The sequence below is a fragment of the Pseudopodoces humilis genome, chromosome 5 (assembly GCF_049639895.1).
Source record: "Pseudopodoces humilis isolate 2021_Gansu_Grassland_sample_001 chromosome 5, ASM4963989v1, whole genome shotgun sequence".
In the NCBI taxonomy this organism is placed as follows: Eukaryota; Metazoa; Chordata; class Aves; order Passeriformes; family Paridae; genus Pseudopodoces; species Pseudopodoces humilis.
The window spans coordinates 60939418-60967160 of NC_142204.1; the positions used below are offsets into that span (position 1 = coordinate 60939418).

At 41.3% G+C, this 27743-nt stretch overlaps 2 protein-coding genes across 2 annotated transcripts in view; one reads left to right on the forward strand and one right to left on the reverse strand.

The window, feature by feature from the left end:
* The window catches only part of SLC26A5 (solute carrier family 26 member 5), a 33302-nt gene extending 17001 nt beyond the window's left edge, over positions 1-16301 (forward strand). Inside the window, exons 6-20 of the mRNA XM_005526009.3 lie at positions 440-621; positions 1133-1297; positions 2712-2864; positions 4109-4191; positions 4286-4433; positions 6014-6127; positions 6446-6523; positions 7889-7984; positions 8764-8870; positions 9996-10065; positions 11472-11564; positions 12463-12585; positions 13458-13667; positions 13913-13967; positions 14520-16301. Of these exons, the coding sequence (XP_005526066.1) occupies positions 440-621; positions 1133-1297; positions 2712-2864; positions 4109-4191; positions 4286-4433; positions 6014-6127; positions 6446-6523; positions 7889-7984; positions 8764-8870; positions 9996-10065; positions 11472-11564; positions 12463-12585; positions 13458-13667; positions 13913-13967; positions 14520-14662 (1820 nt within the window). The 3' untranslated portion in view covers positions 14663-16301. The remainder of the gene's footprint in view (positions 1-439; positions 622-1132; positions 1298-2711; positions 2865-4108; positions 4192-4285; positions 4434-6013; positions 6128-6445; positions 6524-7888; positions 7985-8763; positions 8871-9995; positions 10066-11471; positions 11565-12462; positions 12586-13457; positions 13668-13912; positions 13968-14519) is intronic.
* Positions 16302-18240: 1939 nt separating this feature from the next.
* On the reverse strand, positions 18241-27589 carry PSMC2 (proteasome 26S subunit, ATPase 2). The gene is made up of 12 exons (XM_005526010.3): positions 27436-27589; positions 25533-25570; positions 24281-24362; positions 23318-23417; positions 22863-22994; positions 22182-22254; positions 21948-22043; positions 21101-21265; positions 20514-20601; positions 19689-19891; positions 18608-18704; positions 18241-18513 (listed from the first exon to the last, which is right to left on the reverse strand). The coding sequence occupies exons 1-12, from the start codon at positions 27503-27505 to the stop codon at positions 18356-18358; spliced, it is 1302 nt and encodes a 433-aa protein (XP_005526067.1). The 5' UTR covers positions 27506-27589; the 3' UTR covers positions 18241-18355.
* Between the last annotated feature and the right edge of the window lie 154 nt (positions 27590-27743).

The window sequence follows — 27743 nt, forward strand, 5'->3', positions numbered from 1 at the left end:
TATAAGTGCATAGAAGAAACACAAAGGTATGGAACATAACCAGTACTTTTTATTGTTAGTTCATCTATTTTACTTGGGAAGCGATAGAAGAGCATCTTGTACCAGATTAGTTCTAGAAATGGCTGCTGCAAACTCCTGAACTATGATTTTATTGCTGCAGTCAGCTGTCTGTGTGGCCAGGATGAATCTTTAATTTGCAAAATAGAAACTGAGATAGAAAAAAATGATGGTGTTTGCCTACTGCCGAGGTATATGTTTACTATCTAACTAGCTTTAATGGTGCTGAGTACTGGAACAAATCTGGGGACTAAAAAATACATTATTAAGGTAGAAAACTCTTATTTTAGTTTAATTCTGCATATCTCAATAAGAACCACTCCTAAAAAAAAAAAACTTGTCAGGATTTTAAGTAATTACTTTCCTCTCCCTCTTATTTCAGGCACCTTTGCTGTGGTTAGTATGATGGTTGGTGGTGTTGCTGTAAGAGAAGTGCCTGATGAAATTTTTTCTCTGGACTCTAATTCTACTAATATTACAGATGTCCTTGAATATTACAGTGCTAGGGATACCAAGAGGGTTCAGGTAGCTGTGGCTCTCGCCTTTCTTTCAGGACTTATCCAGGTATGTGCTTGCAGTTTGCTGTAAGGGCAGCTGCTACTGCTGGACTTGCAGGGAGTGCTGGGTCACGGTGGGTCCCCTGTAAACAGACTTGTGCTCCTGCACCGCTCCATGTAGGATACAGGCTGCTTTATGGCAGCTACATAATGGAACTGGGGATGGATGCATTGGAGGCAGGACTTTATCTGGCATCTTAGCTGGACTGGAAAAAAGTTAGGTTATTCCCCCTTTTCATTGTTTCCTGTCCTATCACAAAAACTCAGCTGATGTTCTCTAATCTGTCCATAAATGCACACAAACAATGCGTACATACATACCCATATCTCACACTGGATCTGCCTGTGGCATGGAAGATTGGGTGCATTGATGGCTGCTTACTGTACTGGCTTTAGAAAAGCCAAGTTCAGGTTTGTCTGATCTGGCCTGGGCATTGAGGAAAGGAGAGGGGGGTGTGTGTGTGCTATATCCAGACGATACTTGGAGTCACAGGGTTGGCGCTTCTCTTTTTCATTAGTTGTGTTTAGGTTTCCTTCGATTTGGATTTGTGGCCATCTATCTAACAGAGCCCCTGGTGCACGGGTTTACCACTGCAGCTGCAGTTCATGTCTCTGTTTCCCAGTTCAAGTACCTTCTTGGCATCAAGACAAGCCGGTACAGTGGACCCCTTTCAGTTGTATATGTGAGTAATTACACTTACCAAACATGCAAATTCTGTGTTGTCTGGATCTAGCTTCTAAGCTTTTTCATGTTTTTATGTATTATTTGGCACTAAGTGGAATAATCTTCAGAAATGAACTCTGGGTATGAGGTCTTTAAATGCCATAGCAATATATGAATATCTGAAAGTGCAGCCCAAGTGTGACTTGGTAGATCTGCACAGTCTGAGATGGGCAGATTTTAGGATTCTGCTGAATGTAGTTTCATAATATGAACAGATACTGTTCACTGAAACAAGTCTCTTGTGCCTTGGGGGAAAATGTGTTCCTGGAATGCTTCACTGTAAATCAGGTGTGTTCCTCAAAGCTAGGAAATGTTACTCTCAGAATCTTTCCACTCTTCAGTGGATGAAAAGGGAAGATCTCAGATGTCTGTGAAAACTTAAGCTTTGAGCAGATTGATGGCTAGGCAATAATGAAGCTTCAGGATTTCATCTACATGTAGGTTATAGAAAATACTTCTATTTTGTATGTTTGTGCAGATATAACAAACCTTTTGGAAACAAGTCTGCATTAATGATTAATTCCAAAATTTGCTGTTCAGTTCACCAGTCTGGGAACCAGTCATACTAATTGCCAAACAAATAGAAGGAAAGTTATAAATTCAAGATGCATACTACCAGGACATCTTGAATGTATAACAACCAATTTTCAATCTGCATATGGAAGAGTATGTTGATTTTCTTTCAAAGACCTAATAAATAACCAAAAAAGTTACTTATTTATTTATTTTAATGCAGTGGAAGAAGGGGGAATAATCAGTATGGGGAATTATTTACCCTCTAACAACTTGTGTATTCCAGCAGGTTTTTTTTCTAACACCCTTATAGTAAGCATTTTCAATTAAAAGGTTATTTGGAATAATGGCCAGTTCAGCAGCATTGCAGGATCACTGTTATTTAATCATATTGTTATGGCAACCTCAATAGTTCTATCAGCAGCTTTATTGTTTCAGAATAGTTCATGCAGCTCTAAGTAAATGTGACTTGGCCAAAGAATATTTGAAGGTATTAGAAGGAGTTTGCATTTATTGCTTTCAGGTAGCTGCCACTGAGGAATATGTGGAAATGTTTAGGATGAGAGACATGGTTTAGTTTAGGCTTTTAACCCCATTAAAGTTTTTTCTCCAAATTTTTGTCCCCTTTAAGGAACACTGATACTGTAAATGATTCAAGTGCATTTCTCTCACTGAGATACTCTAGTCTTCTGTGTTTTGTAGGAACAATGGGTATTTTGGTAAGGCCCTTGTTCACTGCGGTTATAAATTTAGAACGAAAGCACAGCTGAAAAGCAATGTATAATTTGCTCTTTTGTGGCAAATCTCCATGAAGATTCCGTTTTCTTAAGAATAATTATGATGCTTCTGTTATGTTACAGAGCATAGCTGCCGTGCTTTCAAAAATAACAACAACCAACATTGCTGCAATGATTGTTGGATTAACGTGCATTGTTTTGTTGCTGATTGGCAAGGAAATCAATTTCCGGTTTAAAGAGAAGCTCCCAGTTCCTATTCCTATGGAGATCATTGTGGTAAGCCAGTTGGGAAATTCTGTGGCTAAAGTTCATAACTATTCTAAAGCTGTAGAAACTATCTCATGTTCTACCTTATCTTACTGAGCTTGAGAGTAACATCCATTGAACATAATTAATCTGAGCCTTGATCCAATTGAAGGTTTGGATTCCCTTAATTTTAAGAACTGGAATGCCCATATGGAGAGCATAAAGTCATAAAAAAGAATTTAAAAACAATTTAAACACCCCCAGTTCCCTATAGCAATGGGTAGGTATCTGTGTATTGTAAAATCCTCTCTTATCCAGGAGTTTGGGCTCCTTGGAACCTGACTAATTCTCTGCAAGACAATGCAGAGTGTCTTGAGGGGAATTTCCTGCTTGGAGCCAGAGAACTCAGAACCCATTCCTGAAGGAAGGTGCTTACAGATGCCTGTTTAGAGATTCTGCAGGACTTGCTTGCTTTTTGAAATGCAGTAGCAGAAAGAAGAGCAGGAGTCATCAGGACTTAATAAGTCTTCCTTTCTCTGTTTCTGAGACTGATAACTGGCTGCAGCACTGATTCTGTTTCAAACAACTATTCTAAAATACCTATATAAAACAGACTATCATAATACACACAAAGCCTACAGCTCAGACAACCTTTTGCCTTTAAAAGTGATTTGATTTAAAAATGAGTTCTCCAATTACTACAGCTCTTAAAAAACCTGCACATAATGGAGTCAGGAAATGGAATAATTGAAGCTATGGGCACAATCTAGGTAGAAGGAACAAAAAAAAGGGATGCTGGTGAGAGGTGAGGGAGTAATGGTGTAATAGGGTATTTTTTGATAGGCAATAGCAAAACAGTGTTCCTTTCTTTGCTGTTGCATCAGTTCTCTTTACAGGTAACAGGGTATGCACATTCAAATAAGCCAGTGCACACAGACAGGAGTGCCCTTGCATTTAATTTTTCCAATACACTAATTTGCCTGAGTTTGGCTTAGGCAAAGGGAAATGGAGTGATTCATATCATACCATAGCATGTTCCATTTAACTGTTTACAAAAAAACTGTAAAATCAGGATGAGTTTGACATGATGAAGGGAGAATCATGATCCTTCCTCATTTTTGTCTGCTTTTTTAGTCCCTAACTCATAGAAAACTGATTGACAAATAAATGTAACCCCTTGTGTGTATTAATCATAGTCAGCTAACCTTCATATCTCTTCAGGTGGCTTTATCTCTTTTTAGATAATGTTTACAAATTTGTTTGTGGATTTTTAGGTCATTATTGGCACAGGAGTTTCAGCTGGAATGAAGCTGAATGAGGCATACAAAGTGGATGTTGTTGGGAATATTCCTCAAGGGTAGGGATGATACATTCTTATTAAGACTGTGCCTTTTCTGTATTGCATACAGTTCTTATCATATTAATTTATAAATATTAATTTCATCTCCAAGGTTACGTGCACCAGCAGTTCCTGAGATTCAGCTAATCCCAGCAATTTTTGGGGATGCAGTAGCAATAGCAGTAGTTGGATTTTCAATGACTGTATCAATGGCCAAGACCTTTGCCCTTAAACATGATTACACCATCGATGGGAATCAGGTAAAAGTAGCAGGGCTGTTTTGTTGAAAATTCTCAGTAGCACCTTTCTTACATTGTTAAAGTAGAGTGCAATATTAGCAAAAATGAAATTTTTCAGGATTTAGTGGAATCCAGCCAGATTTTTAACAACCTACACATTTAAAGGGCAGGAATTAGTTTAAGTTCTTTTTTTCTGGATGTGTTTAAATAACCAGTTTTACTTTTAGCTTTATTTTGGGAAACCTCTTTCTGCTATACTTGGTCATACACATGAATATTAATTTTTGGGACAGACATTACTTGGCCATACTGTCCTGATGAGCAGCTACATTTTCTTCGCTTTCTGTAATGCAGCAAATCATAGAGGTCTCGTGTGATAAATACAGTGCCTTATGTGTCAAAGAACTCTTGTCTGGAATTTAAAAATTTCAATTATGTTTTATAGTTTATTTTTATTCCCGCCTATTGCAAATTGGCAACTTGTCATTTTCTGGGGTAGCAATTAGTCCTGTCTGTACTTAGCATTCTGAGCATGATTTGAGTGATAAGGACTGTGTTTAGGACTCCCTAAAATGAAATTATATGTCCTCACCTACTCTGGCCTTCCTGTGCAATTTAGAATCAATACTTCAATTGGATTATTGGTCAATATCATTGTGGTGTCAAGGGAGACAGAGTTCTTGTGCTGTAACACATCTCCTAGAGCATACATCTGACACAGCACAGATCAGCTGTTACCCCCTAATCTAAATTATTGCCTTCTTTTGAGAGTAAATGAAGTTTACCTACAGAGTTTTACATCTGGTCAGGTGAATCTCATCCATCATGTCATTGTGCTCTGTTACCTGAAGAGAGAAGAGGACAAAGCTGTAGCTGCATGAATGTAATTGGCTCTATTTATCTTAAACATAATCATCACTGACCCAAGTTAAGCATCTAAATCTTTTCCTCAGGAGGTGCCAGATGCTATTTTACCTGGGTGTTAAAGTGTAGAGCTCCTTGTCACAGTACAAGTTCATGCCAAGTGCTTAAATGAATCCAAAAAGGATTGTACAAACACAAAGAGAAAAACTCATTGAGAACTATTGGAAATGTGTGACTCAAATCACTCAGTTACAAACAGCAAGATGCAGAGTAGTCTGGGGAGGCTTTATTATAAGCAAATAATTTCTTAGGCATCAGAAATGCAGTACAGAGCTCTGACCTCACTCATGGTCATTTTTCATGTATATTCAGGGTTAAAATTCAAATTATCTCCATGATGAAGAAATCCTTAAAACAAGCAGTGCTGTCATTCATTTTAGTTTTCAGTCTGATTAGTTCTTCTGACATTTAGGCATGGGAAATGTCTCCAGCATTTCATCAGAAACTTTATTTAACAGAACTGAAACCGCTACACAGATGATTTAACATACATCAGCTTGTGCATGTGTGGGAACTACAACTATAAGCTACAATTAGGTTGTTTATTCTCTACAATGAAGTTGCTAGAAAGCACTATAAATAAGATGTGGTTGTTAATGTCTGTGGATAGTTCCAGCTTGGTACACCTGCTAAGTGTAACTGCCTTTAGATTTTTTTTGCTCTATTGTTTAACACAGGAACTTATTGCCTTGGGAATATGCAACTCTGTGGGGTCATTTTTCCAAACCTTTTCAATCACGTGCTCAATGTCTCGGAGTCTTGTCCAGGAAAGCACCGGTGGAAAAACTCAAGTATGTAGAATACGCAAATCCTGAGCCAAATGAAGTTTACCCTTTGGAGTTCCAAAACTAAAGTCTGAAGCTTATCTAGATGGCCATATTTCTGTGCCTGGGCCAGAAGAAATAAATGGAGTTTCTCATGTTTCAAATCCAGACTGGGTCAGGATAGAAAGCGACATGAGAGGCAAAATGGGTGATGTAAATGGAAGGAGTCAAAAGTCATTTGAATAACCAGACTTGTTGAAAGCACAAGGGGTTAGCTAATCAGTAATATTTCCCCTTGAGGACACTTCTAAATAATCTCTGGCTTTTTTTTTTTTTTTTTTTCAGATTGCAGGTACACTCTCTGCAATTATGGTTCTGTTGGTAATTGTGGCTATTGGATACCTTTTTGAACCACTTCCACAGGTAAGGGAGTTTTGCATATTAGGCATTGCATTGACTGGGAACAGAGGCCCATGAGTATTGCTAAAACTTGAGATTGTGGGAGGGTTAGTAAACAGCAGTTTACAGAAAACCTTTAAAATTTTTTAGAAACCTTTAAATTTTGTGTGGATTTTTGCTGTAAATTAGCCTAGAAATAAACAATGTTTTGAAGGATCCGTTGTGCTCTTTGTTGTTGTTTTTAGTATTGGATATCCTATCTGTCTTTAGAACATAAGAATACCTCCAAGGAATTCCCCTTTAGAACATTCCCCTTTAGAACTATGTAGGTTGGAAAAAACCTTTAAGATCATTGAGTCTCTCTGTTAACTCAGCACTGCCAAGCCCTCCACTGAATCATGTCCCTAAGTGCCACATCTACTCGCTTTAAGTATCTCCAGGGACAGTGACTCAACCACTTCCTGGGTATCCTGTTCCTGTTCTTGACAAACTATGAAGAAACTTTTCCTCATATCCAATCTAAACCTCCCTGGCACAATTTGAGGCAATTTCCTCTCAGAAGAGTCCAGTCCCCACCTGACCACAATCTCCTCTCAGGCAGCTGCTCCTCAACAGACTGGTGCTCCAGACCCTTCCCCAGCTCCGCTGCCATTCTCTGGACTCGCTCCAGCACCTCAAAGTCATTATTGTAGTGAGGGCCCAAAACCAAACACAGGATTTGAGCTGTGGCCTCACCAGTGCCGAGTGCAGGGGGACAATCCCTGCCCTAATCCTGCTGGCCACATTCAATTGCAGCATAGGAATTCTGGACTGAGGTTAAAAAGTTAAAGTCACATCTTGGCTGGTAGAAGGCTGGGGCTGCATAATGGCTCAGCATAATGAGTTGGGTTTGCTGCAATTTATACTTATTTGTATAAAAATATATTTATGTAAGTACATTTCTGGCTTAAAAAAAATCTATTTCTGGTGCTATGCAAAGGACAATACACAATTCTTCTTTCTTATTATAGGAGTTGGACCTTGGGTTACAACTATGTGTCTGTTGCAGGAATTGTTTCAGCATGTTGTAGAGAAACATGAATTTAAGATTATAGTCTACTGCTTCAGGCACTGTAAGTGTAGCAGCAGGAAGTATAGGAGCATGTGATTCCTCTTGCTAGGAAAGAGTAAATCAAACTGAACTGAATAGGTTTGCCGTTTTTGCAGCTGCAGTAAAAGCACATGTCCACTGAACTACCTAAAAAGTTGTGGGTTTTTAAATAGAACATCTGTTCAGTGGACTTATATCAGTTATAAAGTACAGAAGTTGTTATTTGTGATTCTTTGAAGATCTCACTTGGCATTTGGTTTATTTTGCTTCTGAAAATTGCATTTTTGTAATGTTCTTAGACAGTGCTAGCTGCAATTATCATGGTGAACCTGAAGACAATGTTTAGACAGTTTGGAGATATCATGTACTTCTGGAAAACCAGTAGGATTGAGCTGGTGAGTATTGCACAGCTCAGTGCATATATTTTACTATATTAAATTCATTGCTATCGCCAAAACAGCATAGAAACTTACCAAGGGGTTATAAATTAGTGTTGTATTGCAGATAAGCAGAAGACAGGGAGCTGTAAGTACCCTGGGACAGTGATCTGTTGGAGACAAGAATATTTTTGTTGTTGCTCAACAATCTTGTAAGTCAGGTCAGAAGTAGTTCGGTTGCAGTAAAAGCAAAGCTCTGGCAGTTTTGCTATAGGAACTGCACTGAAGGCTGTGGGAATGTCTGAGAAGAATTTGAAAACAGAGTAACAAAGAAAATCACTTGAAGGTATTTGCCATCTTTTAAGATAAACCAAAAACCTGGCTGGAGTGGGCCAGAGCTAAAAGTGTATTGGAGGGAATATTTTGGTGGCATTTCTCTCCTGGATGAACTGGCTGATGGAACTGAGTTACAGCTATTTGCAAGCCTTGATTTTTTTTTTATTTTTTTTTATCCTAAGGTATTTGGAGTATGAAGATGATAGAACAGGATTCCTTGGAGAACAGGACTTAAGGCATTAATTAATACTGTGACAGTTAGTCAGATGTTAGTTAGAGTGCCTGGAGCTTTTATGCCCTTCTGAAAGGTTAAGGTAATTCCCATCTGGCATCATGGTGGGTTACATTAGAGCCTGTTCCTGATCAGAAGTGATACAAAGGTTTTGAGGTTGGGTTATACTGTTGTTTTTGTTGTTAACAGGAAAATATGCATAATAATTCAGACCTTTTCTTTGTTTTAGGCCATCTGGGTGGTAGCTTTTGTGGCTTCTCTTTTCCTGGGACTAGACTATGGTTTGCTTACTGCAGTAACATTTGCAATGCTAACCGTTATTTACAGAACACAAAGGTCAGATTTCTTCTTTATCAAAATTAGTGTTTGCTGATCTTCTATGTGGTTTTGTTTGTTTAAGGGGTGCAAATAACCAGAAGTCCATTTCACCTTCTTCAACTGCACACTGTATGGAATTTCCTTCCTAATACAGGTCATGCCCTTTGATCCAGTGTTCACATGTTCTTTTTCTGAGAACAAAATTTTTAGAGGGCATGAACTTTACTCTCAGTAGTAAACAGAAGATTTTTCATTTCTCATAGTGGTTAATCTTATTATTTCTTTTAATGCTTAGAGTTTAGAACTTTAAGTGTTCTTGCTGCCAGTTTCGGTACACGATTACGTTTCGTGTGCATTAATTGTCACAAACAAGCTGAAGTTGTGTCAGGTTATCACAGGATGAATGCTTACGTATTTTAAAATAAAGTTCTAACTTGTAATATACTGTGGCTGTTCTAGTTTTCAAGTCACTTCTCCCCATTCAATGTGACAAAGCTCTTATTGTGAAGCTTTCCAGGTCTACAGTGAAATGATTTCTTGCATGTGTGTATAGGACTGGCATGTGAGGCTTCTGGACTCAAGGTCTGGTTCAGGTGGAAATTCTGTAAAAGTCTCAGTTCCATTTGCATTGGAATGAAAGCAAATTGTGAGATTTCCACTCTGCATAAATTAGAGTATTTTTCTGACATCTCTGCAAAGAGAACAGTAATGTACTTTGCTGTCACAGTTCTTGTGAGCTGTGAATATTTATCTCCTTAGGCATTATCCTGGGAGAAGAGTGGCTTTTTGAAATTGCAGCATGTTTTCTGCCAGTATGAGTTTGCATATTTGCAAGACAGTCAATGGAGTTGCACCAGTTGGTGCTGCAGAGAATTTGCCCTGTACTTTTGGATGCTTTGACTCATGCTTTTTGGAAAATGACAACATTTCCATGCTAAGCTTATAAATTGTTTTTGCACTAACAGAAACAAACTTTCTTATAATTGTGTTATGCCATAAACTGCATTTAATCATGTTTAGATAATCCTGTACCAGACAGGCCCTGCAGAATGACCATTTAAAATAAGTTTCAGTCTGTGTTAAACACCCATTTTTCCACTTTATAAATGATAATACAGAAATGTTTGTCTCCTTTCTCTCTAGGCCTGAATACAAAATCCTTGGTCAGGTTCCTAACACTGACATCTACTGTGATGTGGAAGAGTACGAAGAGGTAGGAATGTGCTCTTCTGCATTGAGTACTTTCATTCAGTGGAGCAAAGACAGCTGTGGCAGTTTGCTGCCTTGCCCTACCACACTGCACACACATGCAGTGCTGGCTGCTGAGCATTCACCTGTGTTAAAAGGAAAGAAAGAAATTTGGGTTTAGTAGTAAAAGTTGTTTTGTTCAAAATGCAAGCTCTTTGTACTGCAGGTACCTTTCACCAGGTGGTGATGAAAAGTACTTTTATACTAGTTCCATTGTCCGAGTGTTTAGGAATAGCACTGCTAAACCTGCTGTGTACACAAGTGCATACCAGGCCACCTTCTTTAGTTGTGTTAGTAGTTAGTAGTGCATGGAATCCATGGAACCCAGGATCCAAACTTGTATGTTCTTCAGAATTGCACATACTGTTGAAAACAGCATCCCACCTATCCCCTGCTCATTAAATATATGTGATTAATGGAACAATTGCTCACCATGCACTTAGCTTCTCATAAATGTCATTTTGGTCAACAAAAAGTTGATGAAAGAATTACATTTTGTCAGTGCAGTGGATATAAACAATGAGTATTCCAAAATAGCAGCTACAATTTTCTGCACGCTCTGCTATGTTCTCAGAGATGCTGCTATGAAAGGTACATCCTCCTTTACTGAGGAACCAGTCTATAAAAACATATGGAAAAAGATAATGCAGGTCTGCTTTAAATACGATGCAAAGCAGGAGTATGGGTGCACACATTTATATCTGTATGCAAAGGAGAAGAGACTCCATTTCTGTTACACTGAATGCAGTCAGCATTTCCTCCTGGGTAAAGGTGGGGTTGGCAGCATATGGCAGGCTGGGTCTCTGCTGCTGGCCAGCTCATTTGCATGCAAAATGTCACAGTTCAGCCTGTTTAGAGATGACTGCATTTAAAGTAGGGGAGAGAAGTGAATATCAAGACCTTTCTGAAGGTATGGATAAAACCAAAAATTTGAAAGGTTGTTTTTTTTGGTGCCTGGGGTCAAGAAAAATAAAAAAGAGATAAAGAGGGAAATAAGTTATTCTGCCTGTAGAAAGGGAGGCTAAAAGGAAGCAATTCTGGGAGCACATGGTTTCCTCATGGTAATACCAATTGCAAATAGCAACATCAGAGAACTGCAAATATTTAATTTTTTTTTTATGGCTGTACATTTTGGTGCAATATAGAAGGAGAAATGTTACCAGGCATTGATAGTGTGCAGAATTACACTGGGAAAGTGGAAGGTTTTTAATCTCCTGGTTGCCTTTGCTTACAGCAGTGCCAGCCTTCTTTACCTGTAACATGCTGAGAGCCATCCAGGGTTGGTTGTTGCACTGCTGCATGTTCATATGTCTTGTGATCACACAGAGGCTTTTATTCTGTTTAACTGTGCACATCCAATATTTTCCTTAGGTTAAAGAATATCCTGGAATCAAAATATTTCAAGCTAATACATCTCTTTATTTTGCTAATACTGAGTCATATACAACTGCACTGAAGAAAAAGGTGAGTAAAGTAAATTATTTCATGTCTGTGTCCTGAAAATTCAAACTGGATTCTGAAACATCTTTCAGCTGTTTAGTGTAGTCCTTAGCACAGTGTTTCTCAGCCTGCTGTCCCTGGTGATCTGTGAAGTATGAGAAGGTGATGATCCAGCCAGCTACAAATTATCTTAGGAAGCAACAGCATGGTGAGAGGGAATAAACAGACAAAGTGTAGCTTCATACTGACTGCTTGTGAATTACAAGTGGTGGGTGCAGAGCACAAACCGGTCAAACCTTTTTTTTTCAGCAGAAAACTAGTTGCTGAGCTGAAAACAAAATGGCAATAAAAGTTTCCTTGTTGGGTAACTAACTTTCCTGCAGTGTAAGACCGTGGAATACTGTGGGAATTTAGTGCCTCTCATGGGCATCAGATGACCTGCACGCAGGGTGTACCTCACTGCCTGTGTCACCCCTGCTTTCACTGGGTGCCAGTGGCAACAGCAGAACCTGACCCAGTGATACCTGCACCTGTACTAACTTCTGAACATTTTTCTGTAGCTCCCATGGAGAGTCTTATACAAAACAGGTGGGTGGTACTTGCCCTCACAAAGCAAGAGATAATAGTGATTGTTGCCCAATTTCACTTCTCTCCCCTTCGCTCTCTGCACTCCAATCGGCATTTGGTTGAAACACGACACTCTGATTTCAAGAAAAAAATGAGATGCATCTTTCCCTCATCTTGTTAACACAGTGCTTTCCAAGATGATTTCTTCTTTACACTGTTCTCACCCCCACCAAGGGAAGCTGGAAAATGCAGGCTTGTTTAAATTTATGGCAGTGATCAAGTCAATGCAAATTGATACTCCAGTGCCATCCTAACAAGCTGAATCGCCTCTGATCATACTTTCTTCTCCTGACAGACTGGAGTGCACCCTGGTGCCTTATTAGCAGCAAGGAGAAAAGCCCAGAAGCGCCATGCCAGGGAGATAAAGGCAGCAAATGAACAAAGAAAGAAAGCTGTGCTGAAGCTCACGAGCTCTTCGGTAAATATTTACCTCTGCTTTATCAGCATACAGGCTGCTTTCGTGTTACCACTCTTGTGTTTTATACAGGGAGTGCTGCTTAGGGACCAAGTGCTGTGCAGTGGGGACAGGAGGCTGAAGGGACAGTGTAAGAATAGGGACTCACTGCTGTATTGGATAATTGTGTTGGACCTTGATTGCATTCAGGTAGCACAGAGTAGCACAGAAACTCTCCACACTGTCATGCTGTGTCTCACCGGTGGTGTTGGTAGAAATCAAAGGCACCCTGCCTCTGCCCTTCTCCACACACTTGGAATAATAATGTAGGAATAAGATATGATAAAATTAATTCTAATTAGCAGCCCCTGTAACAAGAAGGTGCCATTCCCTCTGCTAATCCTGGTATGGCCAAGATACACTGAGAAGGTTTATTTGGAACATGCTTGTACTTTTATGCATGTTTAAATTCATTGCCATGCTGGAGTGTGTGATTTTACCATGGGAGACCTAAAAAAGGCCAAAATTGAGAGCCCATTTGCTGTTCTTTATTTTGAATATATAGGTCTTGATGGAATCAGCCAGGAATAAGACAAGGAAATGGAGTAAAAATGTATAAGTAAAGATGATCAGGTGTCAGTGTTTGAAGGAAATGGATAATTCAGTCCTGAGATAACGGCTTTAAGCTGCTTATGTGTGACCATAAAAAGGCTGGGCATAAGAGAACAAACTTTGATGTAGACATGGAAGTGTGTGTGCATGTCAAGTTAGTTTCTGTAGTGACCAGGAGCTTGTCACCTTTTAAAGGCTTAAAGAACACATGAGTGAGGGGAGCAAGGGGATTTATATTGAAAAAGCATTGACTGCCTTTAAGCTTTATTCATCTTCTCTCCCAGACTAATGACGTAGAAGCAAGAGTAAAACATGAGATAGCAAGTGATGACTTACCTGTGAATGGAAAATTTGAAGATTCTAATGTACAAGACACAGATGTTCATGATGAGCATGAACATTTTGTGGAGCCCAAAACGAATATTCATTCTCTAATTCTGGATTTCACCCCAGTGAACTTTGTGGATTCAGTTGGAGCAAAAACACTAAAAGCAGTAAGTAGGATTTTTTTTCCCCAGAAAGCTTTTCAGATACCTAATAAGGAATGTGTCAGCATGAGACATAACTGCCTGCTCAAATATGCTCCAGTATCTCACCTAATCACTGGTTTAATTCTGTAAATTGTAGCTGAATACTGGGGAATGTATAATCTGCAGCTTTCACAGTATTGGGCTTCCAGAACTGTGATGTGTATGATGATGTATTATCTACATTTAACTTCAGCTTAACTCTGTTGTAGATTATAAAAGAATACAAAGAAGTTGGTGTCTATGTCTGCATTTCCAGCTGTAGTGGTGAGTTGAGACTTTTTTTTTTTTTTTTGTGAGCATTTTGGGACAGGTTGTGTTTTATCTCCTTCCCTCTGCTCCTGAATTTCCTGCTGCCAGTAGTGCCTCAGTAGTACCAGCACTTTACATAAAATTGGATTTGAGAAAAAGCAAGCCCATGTGCATTAGAGCCTTAACTTTAGTGAAAGTAGAGCACTGATGAAATGAGCTCTGTGAGGATCCTGCTTCCATTTCTTCCAGCTGGCAAGTTGGGAATGCCACACTGAACTTAGTATCTTGAAATCATAGCAGTAATGTAATAAGGAAAAAGGCCTGAAATGTTCCCATATCTGATAATTGGGATTGTAGCATCTTCTGCCAAGAATTGGCCTCTGTCTATGTCTGCATAAGAGAATTACCTGTTTGGAGTATAAGTAGCATGCGATGCACCTGGCTATTTCAAATTTTTTAGTAAACAATAGAACAAGTTCTCATCTTCTTCCTGCCATTCCTGCCATTGTCTTCCATCTCTGTACTTAAATGTATGTGCTGATGCCATGTTTGGGTTTTGTTTTGCAGGCCCTGTCATGGATGAGCTGACAAGACTGAATTTTTTTGATGGAAGTGTAACAAGAGAGTTGGTGTTTCACAGTATTCACGACGCTGTCCTTGCTTGCCAAGTGAAACATGGGTCTGCTGCAAAGGCTGACTCCAACCTTTGAAGAGTGGCATTGAGCAGAATGGGAGCCAGATTTATGCTGGTGGAGACTCTTTCTGAATATTCAATTTGCACACTTTGAAGAGAGCCTGAGGCTGTTTGTATCTGCGGGTATGGGGTGGTGCTTCTTTTTTGTAGCAAGAGTGGATAAGGAAATGAAGCCTTCATGCTCTTGAATTTTTCCTTTCGAACAGGGTATAGCCTTCCAATAATACACAAGCACAAAATTATGCAAAAAAAAAAATTCAGTGTATTCTGCTGCAATCAAAATCTGGTGGACAAGGTGACATTCCTATTCCTGTTGAGAAAATGGGCACTTTAACTCACTGTGAGTGGGATCTTGCAGGAGATAGCTGTTCTGCAAGTGCAATACACTGTACCAGTGTCTTTAAAGAACTTTCTTAGATGACTTTTAAAGCCTGATGCCAACATCTACATACAACAGATTCATACAATGTATAATAATCTGCCAGCTGGATTAATGAATTCACACAGGTGGCATTTAGCTGCTGCTGTTTTTAAACCTGGATGGTAGAGTTATTTCTTTAAAAACACCTAACCTGTCTCAACTATACCCAGTTCTTCATTGATCTCTAAGTGAACTTCAAGTCAGAAACTCATTGTTTAATTATTACATTATCAGTTTTGGCAATGCAAGTACCATACTGTTAGGCTTTCTAGAAAAGAACATGAGTGATTTTAAGCTAAACTTAATTTAGCTTCTAAGTTTGAAGACAAAATGGTTTAAGACAGGAATGAAGCCTGTTTAAGTTAAGAACTGATGCCCTAAATGCAGTCTCTTAATCTGGAATGGAAATTTAAGCAAGGTCTAAAGTCTCAGTGGTCCTAAAAAAAAAAGGTACTTTTCTGTTGCCCATCTTCCTCCCAGTACTGCTGCTTCTGCCTCAGCTTTTAAGTGCTTTGAGAAATGGAGTTCAATGGAACTTAAAAATGGTACATGTTTGGGTTTTTTAAAAGAAACAGTAGCATGGGATTTCTTTTTCTATTGTCAGCCTGTCGACTGTGGTACTGCCTCACTTAAGGTGTGAGAGTAAAACCATGCTAAAGAAATCTTCAGTGCCCCTGTTTCCCTCACAGCAGTCACTGTGAAACTCAGCAGAGGCAGGAACATAAAAGTGTTTCTCTGTAGGTTATTTTAACAACACAGGGCAAGTGGGGCATCAGTGCCATTTCGTTCAGCACCCTCAAATCACAGGGGCCGTGCATAAGGAATTCAGACTCCTTCCTCACTTCTTCTGATCACAGAATGTAATACTCCAGGCTCTGTTGCAGCTCAGGCTTGCTTCAGGTAAACTGTTTCCCAGGACCCAGGGAAGTCAGGGAAGATACTTTATTTCCTCAGACTCCCCTGCCCATAGGGAGGGGAAGCTTTCTGCATCAGAAATTGCTGCTTAGCTGGAGTTCAAAGAATGAAGTGCATGCATGTCAAGACATTGTGTGTGCTTATTTAAACAACTTTTGGTATTTTATAATGTTAACTAGTTCAACAGGCCTTTGTATCTACATACAGTATATTTTTCTACTTTCAGCTTGTCGCAGCTTCAGTTTTTAACTCTGTAGTCTCTTCAGTTCACATCAAAATCCTGTCAATTTCCAAAATAAAGTGATGTCACTTATCAAAATTTTCCACTTTGTCGTGGTGAGACTATGAGGGACAAGCTGGGGGCTACCATGAAAGTGTCTGATGCCAAGGGAGGGGCCAGGAGAGGTTTCCACCTCCAGGCAAGGTCTTCCCTGCTGTGCTGGTTTCCTGCTCCTCACTTCTGCCACCTCCATGGAGCCCTCCCTCTCCATGTCAGGCCTCACAGGGATACAACTAAAGCTGGATCTCCCATCCTGGTAGTAGCAGCTGCCCTTCCTGGGGAGCTGCTGAAATGCTGGGCTAAGAACCTTTGCCCAAGAAAGCCCCACATCCCAGACCATGCAGAACAAGTGCTCCTGCAACTCCCCAGCAGTACTGGTAACTAACTTACCTCATAGAATAAAATCTGGCAGCTTTTGCTCATCTCTTCCTGTGCTTTGCTGGCACCAGCACTGCTTCCCCCTAGCAGCCTGAGCCAGCCCCTGAAAAGGAAACCCACTTCCTCTTCCCTGCACAGAGCAAGAGACCACTATCTCCAAGTTAAATCCTACCTTAAGCTTGTCAGTGCCAGAATAAACAACCCCAAGTCCTTTAACCTTGTAACAGAGCTCCAGTTTGTCTGCAGGGCCAGGGGAGTGCCTCTCCCCTGCTGCTGAAGCTCCACCACAGCAGATTGCACCGGATGGCCTCAATCTGGGTTGGTACCTCACAGTAATAAGGGTCATGTTCCTTTCCCCTCCTTTTTTTGCAAGAGCACAGATGAATTCAGGATATCTGGTAAGATCCAAACTCTCCATACTTCACTTATGCTTCTCAAGTAAAAGCTACACTTTGTTTCAAGTGCTGCTCCAGGTAAATAGAGATGCTGTCAATGCTACTTTCTGAAAAAGAAACATTCTGTCCCACCAATAAACTTGTATCGCTCCCTAAAATGTTCTTCCTGAAATGATACACAAGTATTGAGATTGCCCAAGTTTCCATATCAAGATACTGACACTAACCAGAATCCTGAACCAGTCCATGGCTGCATAATCTCCCTATTGCACATACTTTCACTTTCAAAAAATAGAAGTGGCTTCATAATTTAAACTTGATAAATTGATGGGTCTCATTTTGATACAACTGACAATAAAACTTCTCTCACTCCCAAGACAAAGCAGTTCCCAAAACCATTTTTTTTCACTCAGGTATTTCAAGTTTTTCCAGCTCTTACTCTGAAACTACTTTAATGCAACACTTGAAAGAAAAGGAAAATGGAAGCCTGTTGTTTTTTGTTGAGCACACCTATCCCTACAGGAACACGTCTCATGAAAGAAGATTAACCTTTGAAGGCTGCCTGCGGCCAATTCCCAGCCATAGCTCAGCTATGGAGCACCAGGCCCCTGTCAGGGTTGCCTGCAGCAGCATCTCAGACAAGTCATACAATGTATCAAAGTGCTCACCACCAGACTGAGATGTCAAACTCCTCACAGCACCATCAGGGAAAAGGAATTTTCCATCATTTACCACTAAGAAATTACACCTTCCTCCTCCTTGACACATTTACTATTTTGTAGGATGATACAAAGAATCTCAGCAAAAGGGATAGAAAAACCACTGAAGATAAAAAGAATGGCACCAGAGCATTCATCAAGGAAGGGAAAAAAGTACCTTCATATATTCCCTAAGCTGGACAATGCCTCAGACCACCACACATGCCTTCCCACAGCAGCTCCCGTTTTCTTGGGACACACAAGCATTTCTCAGTACATCCAGAAACACTGGAGTTACTCAGGGGTCTTCCAGCACCTCTGTTGCTCAGATTTAAACTTTCGGGGTATAGATGGTGACCAGGGATCTAAACTTTGGATGTCTGACATTGCCCAGGTATCTGATTTAGAATCATCTGTGGCTTAGGTTATGCTTCTGTAACCTCACTGAGATCTTCTCCCTACAGCAGCAACACCCCTGGAGCACAACACTCACAATGAACACACAGATACTGTTTGGAACACTCCATTTATTTCTAGTTTCCAAGAACAAAACAAGAATCACTACTCTTGGACTTTTGTTCCAGAGAAAGTTTTGGGGGAACAGGAAGAACCTTCCCAGGTATTAGTTGTAGGTCATGTAGCGGGGGGTAGCGCTGAATTTCGCATACGATTTGATGACTTTGTTCACTGCCTCCAGGAAGTCCTTCTCGGTGGCGATTTTCCGGCGTGCTCGGATAGCGAACATTCCTGCCTCTGTGCAGACACTGCGGATCTCTGCACCTGGGAGAGACAGGGAGAAGCAATTCAACACTGCCAGGGGGCACGGAGCATGCACAGAACTGCTGAAGTAAAGAAACAAATACATTCAGCTTACCTGTGCTGTTAGGACACAGCCGAGCCAGCAGCTCAAACCTGATGTCCCTCTCCACACTCATCGAACGAGCGTGGATCTTGAAGATGTGAGTTCGCCCCTGAAAGAAAGGGAGGAGAACGGAGGGGTTCATGGCATGAAAGAGGCGATGACTCCAGCCTGCAGCTGTGTCCACAGCACAGGCAAATGGAAAATACATCCTGTATTGATGCCTTACGTTTTAGCTTTCATATTTTTCATATTCTGTGCTGCCTAGGTGTGTAGTTTTGAGCTGCATATTGTTAGTGAGCTCTCTTCACAGAGTAGGTAGACAAAACAATTCCTTTTCTAGCTTGATACCAAGGACAGTCATTACAACTTTCAGGCCCAAAAGCATAAACAAGGGTGGACTGAAGAGAGAAAACAAGGATGGGACTTCACAACCTGAAGCTGTGATCGGACAATTAACCCAGATATGCAGATGGACCAACATTTTAAAAATGTGAGACCTCATACCCAGTCGTCCATTTTGTGACCATTTTCAGGTCCATACAGGGTGTAGCCCCAGCAAGACTCTTGTACTGCCCAAAGTGTATCTTTTAAGGCGTTTCAATAAATACCTATTTTATTCTTACCTCTGTCTAGCCTCTGTTCTAGGTCAGCCTTCTCAAGGCATCAGTTCTTGCTGCCCAACTATAGTTTCCCATGTCTGGACTGGAATGTCTTAAGTGCCCATGACACTAAAGTAAGAAAGTAACTTTAAAAAGGGCTTTCATCATAGAAGTACCTCAAGAAATCTCTCAAAAGAGCCAAACAAAACACATTCCAACTTCTGAACTAAACTATGGATCTGGTTAAAGGATTTTTCTCTGTTGAGCAGGAACATACAGTGATTACAGCTGCTTACTATGGCTTCTCAGCCAGGATGGAATCCATGCAGTGTAGGAAAAACTTCGGCACATCATTAATCCCCCATATTTCCATGTAGTTTCACATAATTTTAGAGTGCTGCATTTGCTGATTCTCATAAACTTCCAGACAATGACGTGCTAATTGAAGAAACACTCTGCTGTCAGAACCCACTTGGCAGTGAAAGAGTTCTCACCTCAAGATCAGGCAGGCTGAACTCTATTTTCCTGTCCAGCCTGCCAGGCCTCATCAGTGCTGGGTCCAGAGTGTCAGGTCTGTTTGTGGCCATCAGCACTTTGATGTTTCCCCGGGGGTCAAACCCATCCAGCTGGTTGATGAGCTCCAGCATGGTGCGCTGCACCTCGTTGTCACCCCCAGCCCCGTCATCAAAACGAGCACCTGCGGAGGAGACACAGAGTTTCACAGAGGCAGAGGCAGTTCCAGGCCATGGACACAGAGGTGTCACAGTGGCTGCAACACAGGACACCTGGGAAAATTATTTTAAATGGCATACAAGTATTTGTGATGAGTTAAAGAGGTGTGATGAGTTAAAAAGGTCCTTAGTATGAAAGGGCCACGACGCTGGAATAGTTTGTTTGTTCTGCCCTTCCCTCAACCAGAATCATCCTTCTCCCCTGTATATGTAAAAACTGTTCTATTTCCAAAGGACCTAAGCACTTTTGAGAAAAAAGAGTAATGTTCAGGAAGTAATAAAGACATGGAGTCTAGTCCAGAAGCTGAAGGGGATTTAAGTTAATGGGACTTTTCTGCAAACAAAATACAGAGATTCTTCATTAAAGTTCGATTAATCTGGATGCTCCAAATGTGCAAAAATGGCTTCCCATCTGGCCTGCATAAACCACTTCCTGACAGCTTCCTGGACATGGGGTGTGCTGGGAGAAGTTTTGCTAACTCAGTATTTACAAGCACTTCTCTTAAAATGCAGCAATCCAGATACAGAACTACAAGCAAAGCTGGAAGCTCTCACAGGAGATTAGAACTGTAGCTACTACAAACATACCTCCAATGGCATCAATCTCATCAAAGAATATAAGGCAAGCTTTTTTAGTTCTGGCCATTTCAAAGAGTTCACGAACCATTCGAGCTCCCTAAAATCAAAAAATCAAGATTTTGTTAGAGATTTGAGGCACGTTAAAGGAAAACTATCAACATCAAACTTCTCATGCTTCTAAATACTTCTAAGTTTCCAAGGAGAAAACTCTTTTTATTTGTTCACATATATAATGGGACAAGTACAAAGCTTAAAGCAATTTATAAAGGAGAGAAAAATTACTGCTCTTAGAAGTACAGATTAAGTCATTTAGCTCAGGACCAGCTGAAAAGTAAGTGGCAGAGTTGGGAGCAGAATTTTAACTCAAGTCCTCCTGAACTGCAGATTGAACTCTGTACTGAAAAATCCCTCTCATCAGTGACAGCACAGCTGAGGTTATGTCACCACTGCCTGATCTACAGTGACTTGTCTTGACAGCTTCTGCCCCCTGCACCTGCAGCTTCCAAGTACATCCATCCCTCGCTCCCATGTGGTATCTGGTACTCACCAGGGAAATCTGCAAACCCCTCCACACTCCACCAAGTACTTGCTCTTACCTCTCCCACATATTTCTGCACCAGCTCAGATCCAATCACCCTAATGAAGCAGGCATCAGTCCTGTTAGCCACAGCACGGGCACAGAGGGTTTTGCCTGTGCCGGGGGGCCCAAACAAAAGCACTCCTTTGGGAGGCTCAATTCCAAGGTTCACAAATCTTTCAGGCTGTAACAAAGGGAGCCAGAAGGCAAGGTTATGTGCAAGTTAAAGATTATGTGCATCAAAGTGTATATGCAAATTCAGGAAATCATTAATGAAGAGCAACATAAACAAGGCTGGGCTGGATTTCACTTGGTAAAACCTGACTTCTTTTCATTAAGTTGCTTACTTAATTTTTTTTTGACATTGCTACTATGGGGTTAAATGTTTCTAAAAATGTTTCTGAAAATCATGTAGAAGTAGGCTGCAAGTATGCTTGGTATTAGGAATGGTCTAGCAAGCTAAAATGTTTATGGTAACAGGAATTGGTACTTGGGGTCTCTAAGATACCCAGCCAAAGATAAGATTCATACATGTTCGTACAAGGATGAGCTAACTCTAATGAAGCAATACTGATAAAGTTAATGAAGCAATGTTAATGAAGCAGTATTGATAAGGTTGTTATAGTGATTACTGCTATAGCTGAAATTGTATAAATATGTGCATTTTGGACAAAGATGATGGAGCTAGATTTGGGTTGCTTATACCCCTAACTCCCACACTTCAATAAAGCACCTGCAAATAATTAATCTGTAATTATGTGTGTTCTCGAATGCTAACAGCATTGTCTTTTCTTGCTTTTTCAGATGCTAACAGATGACCAGAATACTTCCAAAGTGACTGAAGCATCAATCTGGAGGTTACTTACGTGAAGCAGAGGCGTTTCGACCACCTCTCTCAGCTTTTCAATCTGCTCTTTACAGCCACCAACATCACTGTAAGTGACATCAGGTTTTTCTTCTACCTGCATAGCAAAGAGGTGAGTGAGCAGTTACTAGCCTGGTGCTGCAAATCTCTACGGGCTTTCAACAGCCCACAACAAAATCCAGCAAAAGGAATCACAAGATAAAGCTACATCAAAGTAATTAAAGGCAACTCTCACTTGCATCATGGTGACTGTGGGATCAATCTTTGGAGGCAAGGGGATATGGATTTGGTACTTGTTTCTGTCCACCCTGGTGAGGAAGCATAAAGACTATTATTTTAGCACTGGCTAAGTAAAGTGTTATGTAGAAACAACTCTGTAAATGAGAAGCTGAATTCTTGAACTGTTCTTTTCTCTGGCATCAAGAGAGCCCAGCCCTGAAAGCTAACAGTCAGGTAGGCTAGATACTGGAATTCTTTCTGCAGAAAATTTTAAGGTTTCCAAAACTATTAATTCCAAAGTATTTTGAAAATTAACATTCAAAATATCCCACAGAGCTGGCAATACACTGACTCTTAAAGTAACAGGTTTTATGTCCTCTGGCTGCCCTGAGTGTAACCGCAGAGTGCCAAAGAAGGAGCCTACACACGCTCCTTGAAAGCTGGGACTGCTGGGGCCCAAAATGAAAGGTTTCTGTCCAATGACACGTGAGTTTTGTCAATTTTTGTCAAAAGAACATCAAAACAAGATTCCAGCAGAGCATACAGGTGAGTTACTGTCATCCAAGAGAAAGACATTAGTGGTGTAAACTCAACCACTGCAAAAACTGGAAATGAGGACTTGTTGAGCTGTTGAACTACAACATGTGAAAGCTTCAGTCTGCAGGAAGACTCACAAGAACACAAAGACTTTGCATACCCAACTCTCATGCCTTCTTCTATGTCAGTAGGTGCCACCTGGTCACTGAGATCCACCACGAACTTGGCAAATTGCTTGACATTGATAATGTACTTGGGATCCTCAGAGTCTGCATTGATGATCTTTGTGCACCTAACACACAAACACAATTGCACCTCCAGGCAGGCAAACTGTTTGCTATCTGCATAAGCATCAAGAGAATCACATTTTCCAAATACAACAGAATACCTGTTGTATTTGTCATTACACCATTACAGCATCATACAACAACTGCAGGAGTAAGTACAAGTATGAAATACATCACACACAATCATAGTTACTTTATGATTTGGTGGTAAAGAGCATTTCCAATATGCACAATATGAACTTTATTTTTTAAAAGAAGTACACACATAAGCTATAAATCAGATTTTTAACACTATGGCGCTCTACTGGAAGGATAAGAGTGCTCCCACCTTGCAACTTGCAACGGTTGCTCACTTTGGAGAGTTTGTTTATCTGCAGCCAGATCCCAAAGGGCAGGAGGAGCCAAGCCAGTGTCGGATTCCTTGATTCCTGCGTGCAGCACAAACAAGCTGAGGAGGAAGCAGCTAACTGGGATGTCAGCCATCCTTCCCACACCAAAACCTTAGAGATAACCCTGCAGGAAGCTTTTTGAAAGACCTCCAAAACAACACATAGACATATCTTTGATGGATTTCCTAAAAAACAAGTCTCCTAAGGAAAGTGCCTACATGACCACACCAGCTGAACATTCAAATCCCAGCCTGGTCACCCCCTCAGATAATTTTGCAGTGTGGGGATGATTACAGCAGGATAGAGCACTTATAGTAGATAACGGTGCATTTCACTAAAGTAGTGAAACTCTCAAGTGGTTTCACTGAGCTCCAATGCAAAGTATCAAAAACTAAGGGATTCACACAGATGAAAACCCCATAAATTTTCCAAAACATGCAAGTAACAAGTACCATCTCCCTGATGTATTTAGAAGAATTGAGATTATTTTACAAGAGAAATTGTGGTCTTCCTGGCAGAACTGAAAGCCACTGCAAGATTAGCAACAGGGCAAAAAAACATACACCAGTGAAAGAAAAATTAGGAAACAAATTAATTGTTATTGTTATTACTACTTCATTATCTGGTAACAGAAAGGGGCAATTGTTTCATACCAACATTAGGTATAAAATCCACAGTTTTGATTAAAAATGTGTTAAAGTACAAAATTACAGAATCAGATGTAGTCCTGCCCAGTTGAAAAAATCACCTAACAAGCAAAAATCTTGTTCAAAAGAACTGTGTTCTTTTGATAAAAATAACAACAAAAAACAAGGCAGAAGTTGTTGGAAATCAACTTCTTACAACACTTGTTTTGGTATCTGTGGCTCTTCTATTGAAATCTTTCTAAGACAAAAACATACCAGTGAGCTCATTGATTTTCTTAAGCAGTTGTTGAATATCATCTTCTACTTGCTTGATCTGCCTTGAGTACGTGCTCTGCCCCTGGAAAAGGAATATCACATGGATTTCGTAAGTCAAATTACCTCATGTTTAGGAAAAAATGACAAGAGCTCCCACACATCAAGATGTTCAACAGACTGTCTTGGTACAACAGCCAACCATTGATGACAGCCAAAAAAGACAGAATTAACTTCCAGTAATAATATTTCTGTTTGCAAAAGTGATGTGCAGCTACACACAAATGACCAACTGGGAAGGTGGAAATTTTCCACATTTGTAAACCTGAATAATTTGTTTTTCTTGTAAACCTGTTCAGCCTTACTTTTTCAAACTATTTCTTCTCAAGTTTAAAAAAAAGACTTAGTAAAATCATATACACAGAGAAGTCTAAATACACTTTCTGAAAACCATCTGTACAAGTGCTTTAACTGCCTAACCCAACCTTTCCATCATCCACAGAGGACAGTAGAAGGATCAATGGGCAAATCATAATTCTTGCTCATGATAAAATGTTTTTTTTTGATCCAGATCTGCCTAACACAGGCAGATTCAGACCTGGATTTGCTTTACAATATCTCTTTTGTAGACCACTGGCAACAAAAAAAAAGAAGCTGCAGTGGGTACAGCTGTGTTTCAGTGCTTTGTAAAGAAGTCTTGCTATCAACAAAATTCAGACTTCCGCCAAACATACCTAAGCTGCAAGTTTCATCTTTCAAGAGTTCTTTGGCAATCAACTGTACTTCCCAGTGGAAAAGGCAGATTGGCATTTTAAGCCTTATTGTCTGTGGAAGTGCCTCCCAGTGTTATGTTCTTTCAACATGATGGCTAAAAGCAAGTCTATTTGGTGGCAGGAGGGGTCTTAAAGTTATTTTTTTCATAAACCAAGAAACCTGGCCAGTGAAAAAGCCCTAGTAAAGCCCCGGCTGTTATACCCCTATGGCAATCAGTGATGAGATACAAACCAAAAATAGAGAAATGAACTCTTAATCACTTCCAAGTTAACAAACCCAGGATTATTTATATTTATTGCATGCTGCGGCCTTCTCATTGGAAGGTGAAACAGGAGGGAAGATTTTGGCAGGAGAGACAAGCACTAGGAGAAGCAGTTACTCTCTACCTGCTAAGTGCACACCCCTCCCTCCACTCCTGCACTGTATTCCCCACAGAAACTGCTTTGTGTCTTTAACACTCCCACATGTGTGTGCTACTTACATATGTTTTCAGCAAGGCAATATCTCCTTCATCAAGAGCTGAAACAAGACAGGAGAGACTTAGCTTCCAGTACTGAAAACAAAGCCAGCTGTATTGATTCTGCTGCTAAAAGATCAAAACATGTATTTTGGAGAGATTCTTTTGAGTTTTCACTTTTCACTGAATCAAAGTGGAACAAAAAAGCATCAGATATACAAGAAAAATGAAACAGGGTCTCCAACTACTCTCTTCAGTCCAGAAACTTACACCACTCAGAGTTCATAGCAAGCAAGCCACTTCAACTCTGCTTAACTCAGAGTAGTTTACCAGACTATGACTGCTCAAAAAAGGGATGGAAGATATCACAACTTCATCTTTTTAACATTTTGTTTCGAGATGTTAAAGAAAGCATCAGTGAAAAACTGTCACCACTTTCCACTAGCGATGTCTCTGCACAGAGGTGGCTCCAGCGACCCCTCTCTGTTAACTAAGAAAAATACAACTCTGCTAGGGCCATTCTCTGCCACACCAGTCTCACATCACTTGCCATTTAATAGACTTTCAACATCCCCTTTCCCTTCCCATCCCTGTTTCCTCTCTTGTCTAATTCCACTCTTTTTAAGACAGATGGAGCCCAAACCACACAGCATTGGTGATCTGGGTGCAGCATGTGTTATACAGGATTCTGAAGACCTTCTATGTTGATACGTACTTCTTTCCTGACTATTTGTACCACCCCATTGATTATTTTTATAGCTACTGAACACTCTGTTGCTATAATTTAGAAATCTTTCTTGAATGGGAACACTTCGAAGTCCACCATTAATTACATTTTGCACTGCTTGTGCTTCCAGATGCTTTATTAAATATTTACTAACACGAAATAAAAATCCACATCCAAAATAAGTTTAAACATGAGGAGTAACCGCCAACTTTCACACTGTGCCGGCATTCTCGGAAATCTCTGCCGCTTTCCCTCTCCTGCTTCCCGAACTCCGAACGAAAGAGGCAGCACACGGGAAGCCCCCGGCAAGAGAAAGAAATTATCATGGAACCATCAAGGTTGGAAGAGACTTTCATGATCATCAAGTCCAACCATCAACCCAGCCCTGCCCCTGTAACCCCGAAACCACATCACGCAGCACCAGATCCAGCCGCCTCTTAAACTCCCCTAGGGATGATGACTCCATCTCCCTGGGCAACCTATTACAATGTCTGATCACCCAACCTGCTTTTTTTTTTTTTTCCTAATATCTAATCCGAGTCTCCCCTTCTCACCTTCAGTCCATTTCCTCGATTTCTCTCGCTGCGGGCACGGCAGAAGAGACCAGCCCCCACCTCACCTCAGTCTCCTTTCACGGAGGCGTACCATTATTGTGTCATGTTTTTTTTGACACTTTAAGTATAAAATTAAGTATTAAACCACAAAAGGCATTTTTTTTTCTCTCACGATGAGGAAATTCGATATTTTAGGAACCTTTCTGTGAAAGAACCAGACTTGAAAGGCGGTTGGCTCGTCCCCTCTTCCCGTGAGGATCACGGCGGCTCCCCGGGCCAGCCGCACACGGTGCGTGTTCTGCACCCCCGATGGGCCCTTCAGGCCCTTCCCCGCTCTCCCTCGGCGTCCCCGACTCGGCCCCTCACAGCCGTGTTTACGTGAGGCCCGGCCGGCCCCGCTTCCCTCCCGGCCGGCGGCGGCACCGCCCGAGCCCGAGCTCCGGGTCGGGACGGGGGACACCCCCAGGGCGGCGGCCGCAGCGCCTAAGCGCGCATTAGGAACATTCTTAATCCTTTTTAGGATTCCTTTTTTCCTCCGCCGCTCCTCCAGCCCCGCCGCTCCTGGCACCGACATGGCCGCCGGCGGCGCCGCCCCACTCCCGCCCCGGGCGCTGCTCTTAAGAGTGTCCTCGCCATCGCCCCTCACCGCGGATGGGTTTGTCCTCCTTCTCCTCCTCCTTGGTTTTCCTCTGGTCGGCTCCCAGGTAATCCGGCATCGCGCCCACCCGCCTTACGCAGCACCGCGCCGCTTCCGCCCGGAACACAAACCAGGGTGCACCGCGGCCCGCGCCAAGGCAACTTCTTCCCCCCGGCGCCGCGGCCGCCGGGGGGAGTCCCGCGCGGCGCCCCCGGTCCACCCCGCGGCCCGGGGCGGCGGCGCCGGTACAGCCCCGCGGGAGCCGCTCTGGCCGCGGGGGCGGCGCGGGAGCGGCGGGGTCGCGGCGGGGCCCGCGG

Excerpts from the sequence above, each read along its gene's own strand:
- PSMC2 (XM_005526010.3), bottom strand. The coding sequence starts at position 27,505 with ATGCCGGATTACCTGGGAGCCGACCAGAGGAAAACCAAGGAGGAGGAG. Across the intron at positions 22,995-23,317 it reads CAACCGTTGCAAGTTGCAAG|GTGCACAAAGATCATCAATG; the intron begins GTGGGAGCACTC and ends TTTGTGTGTTAG. Across the intron at positions 20,602-21,100 it reads TGCAGAAATATGTGGGAGAG|GGAGCTCGAATGGTTCGTGA; the intron begins GTAAGAGCAAGT and ends TTTTGATTTTAG.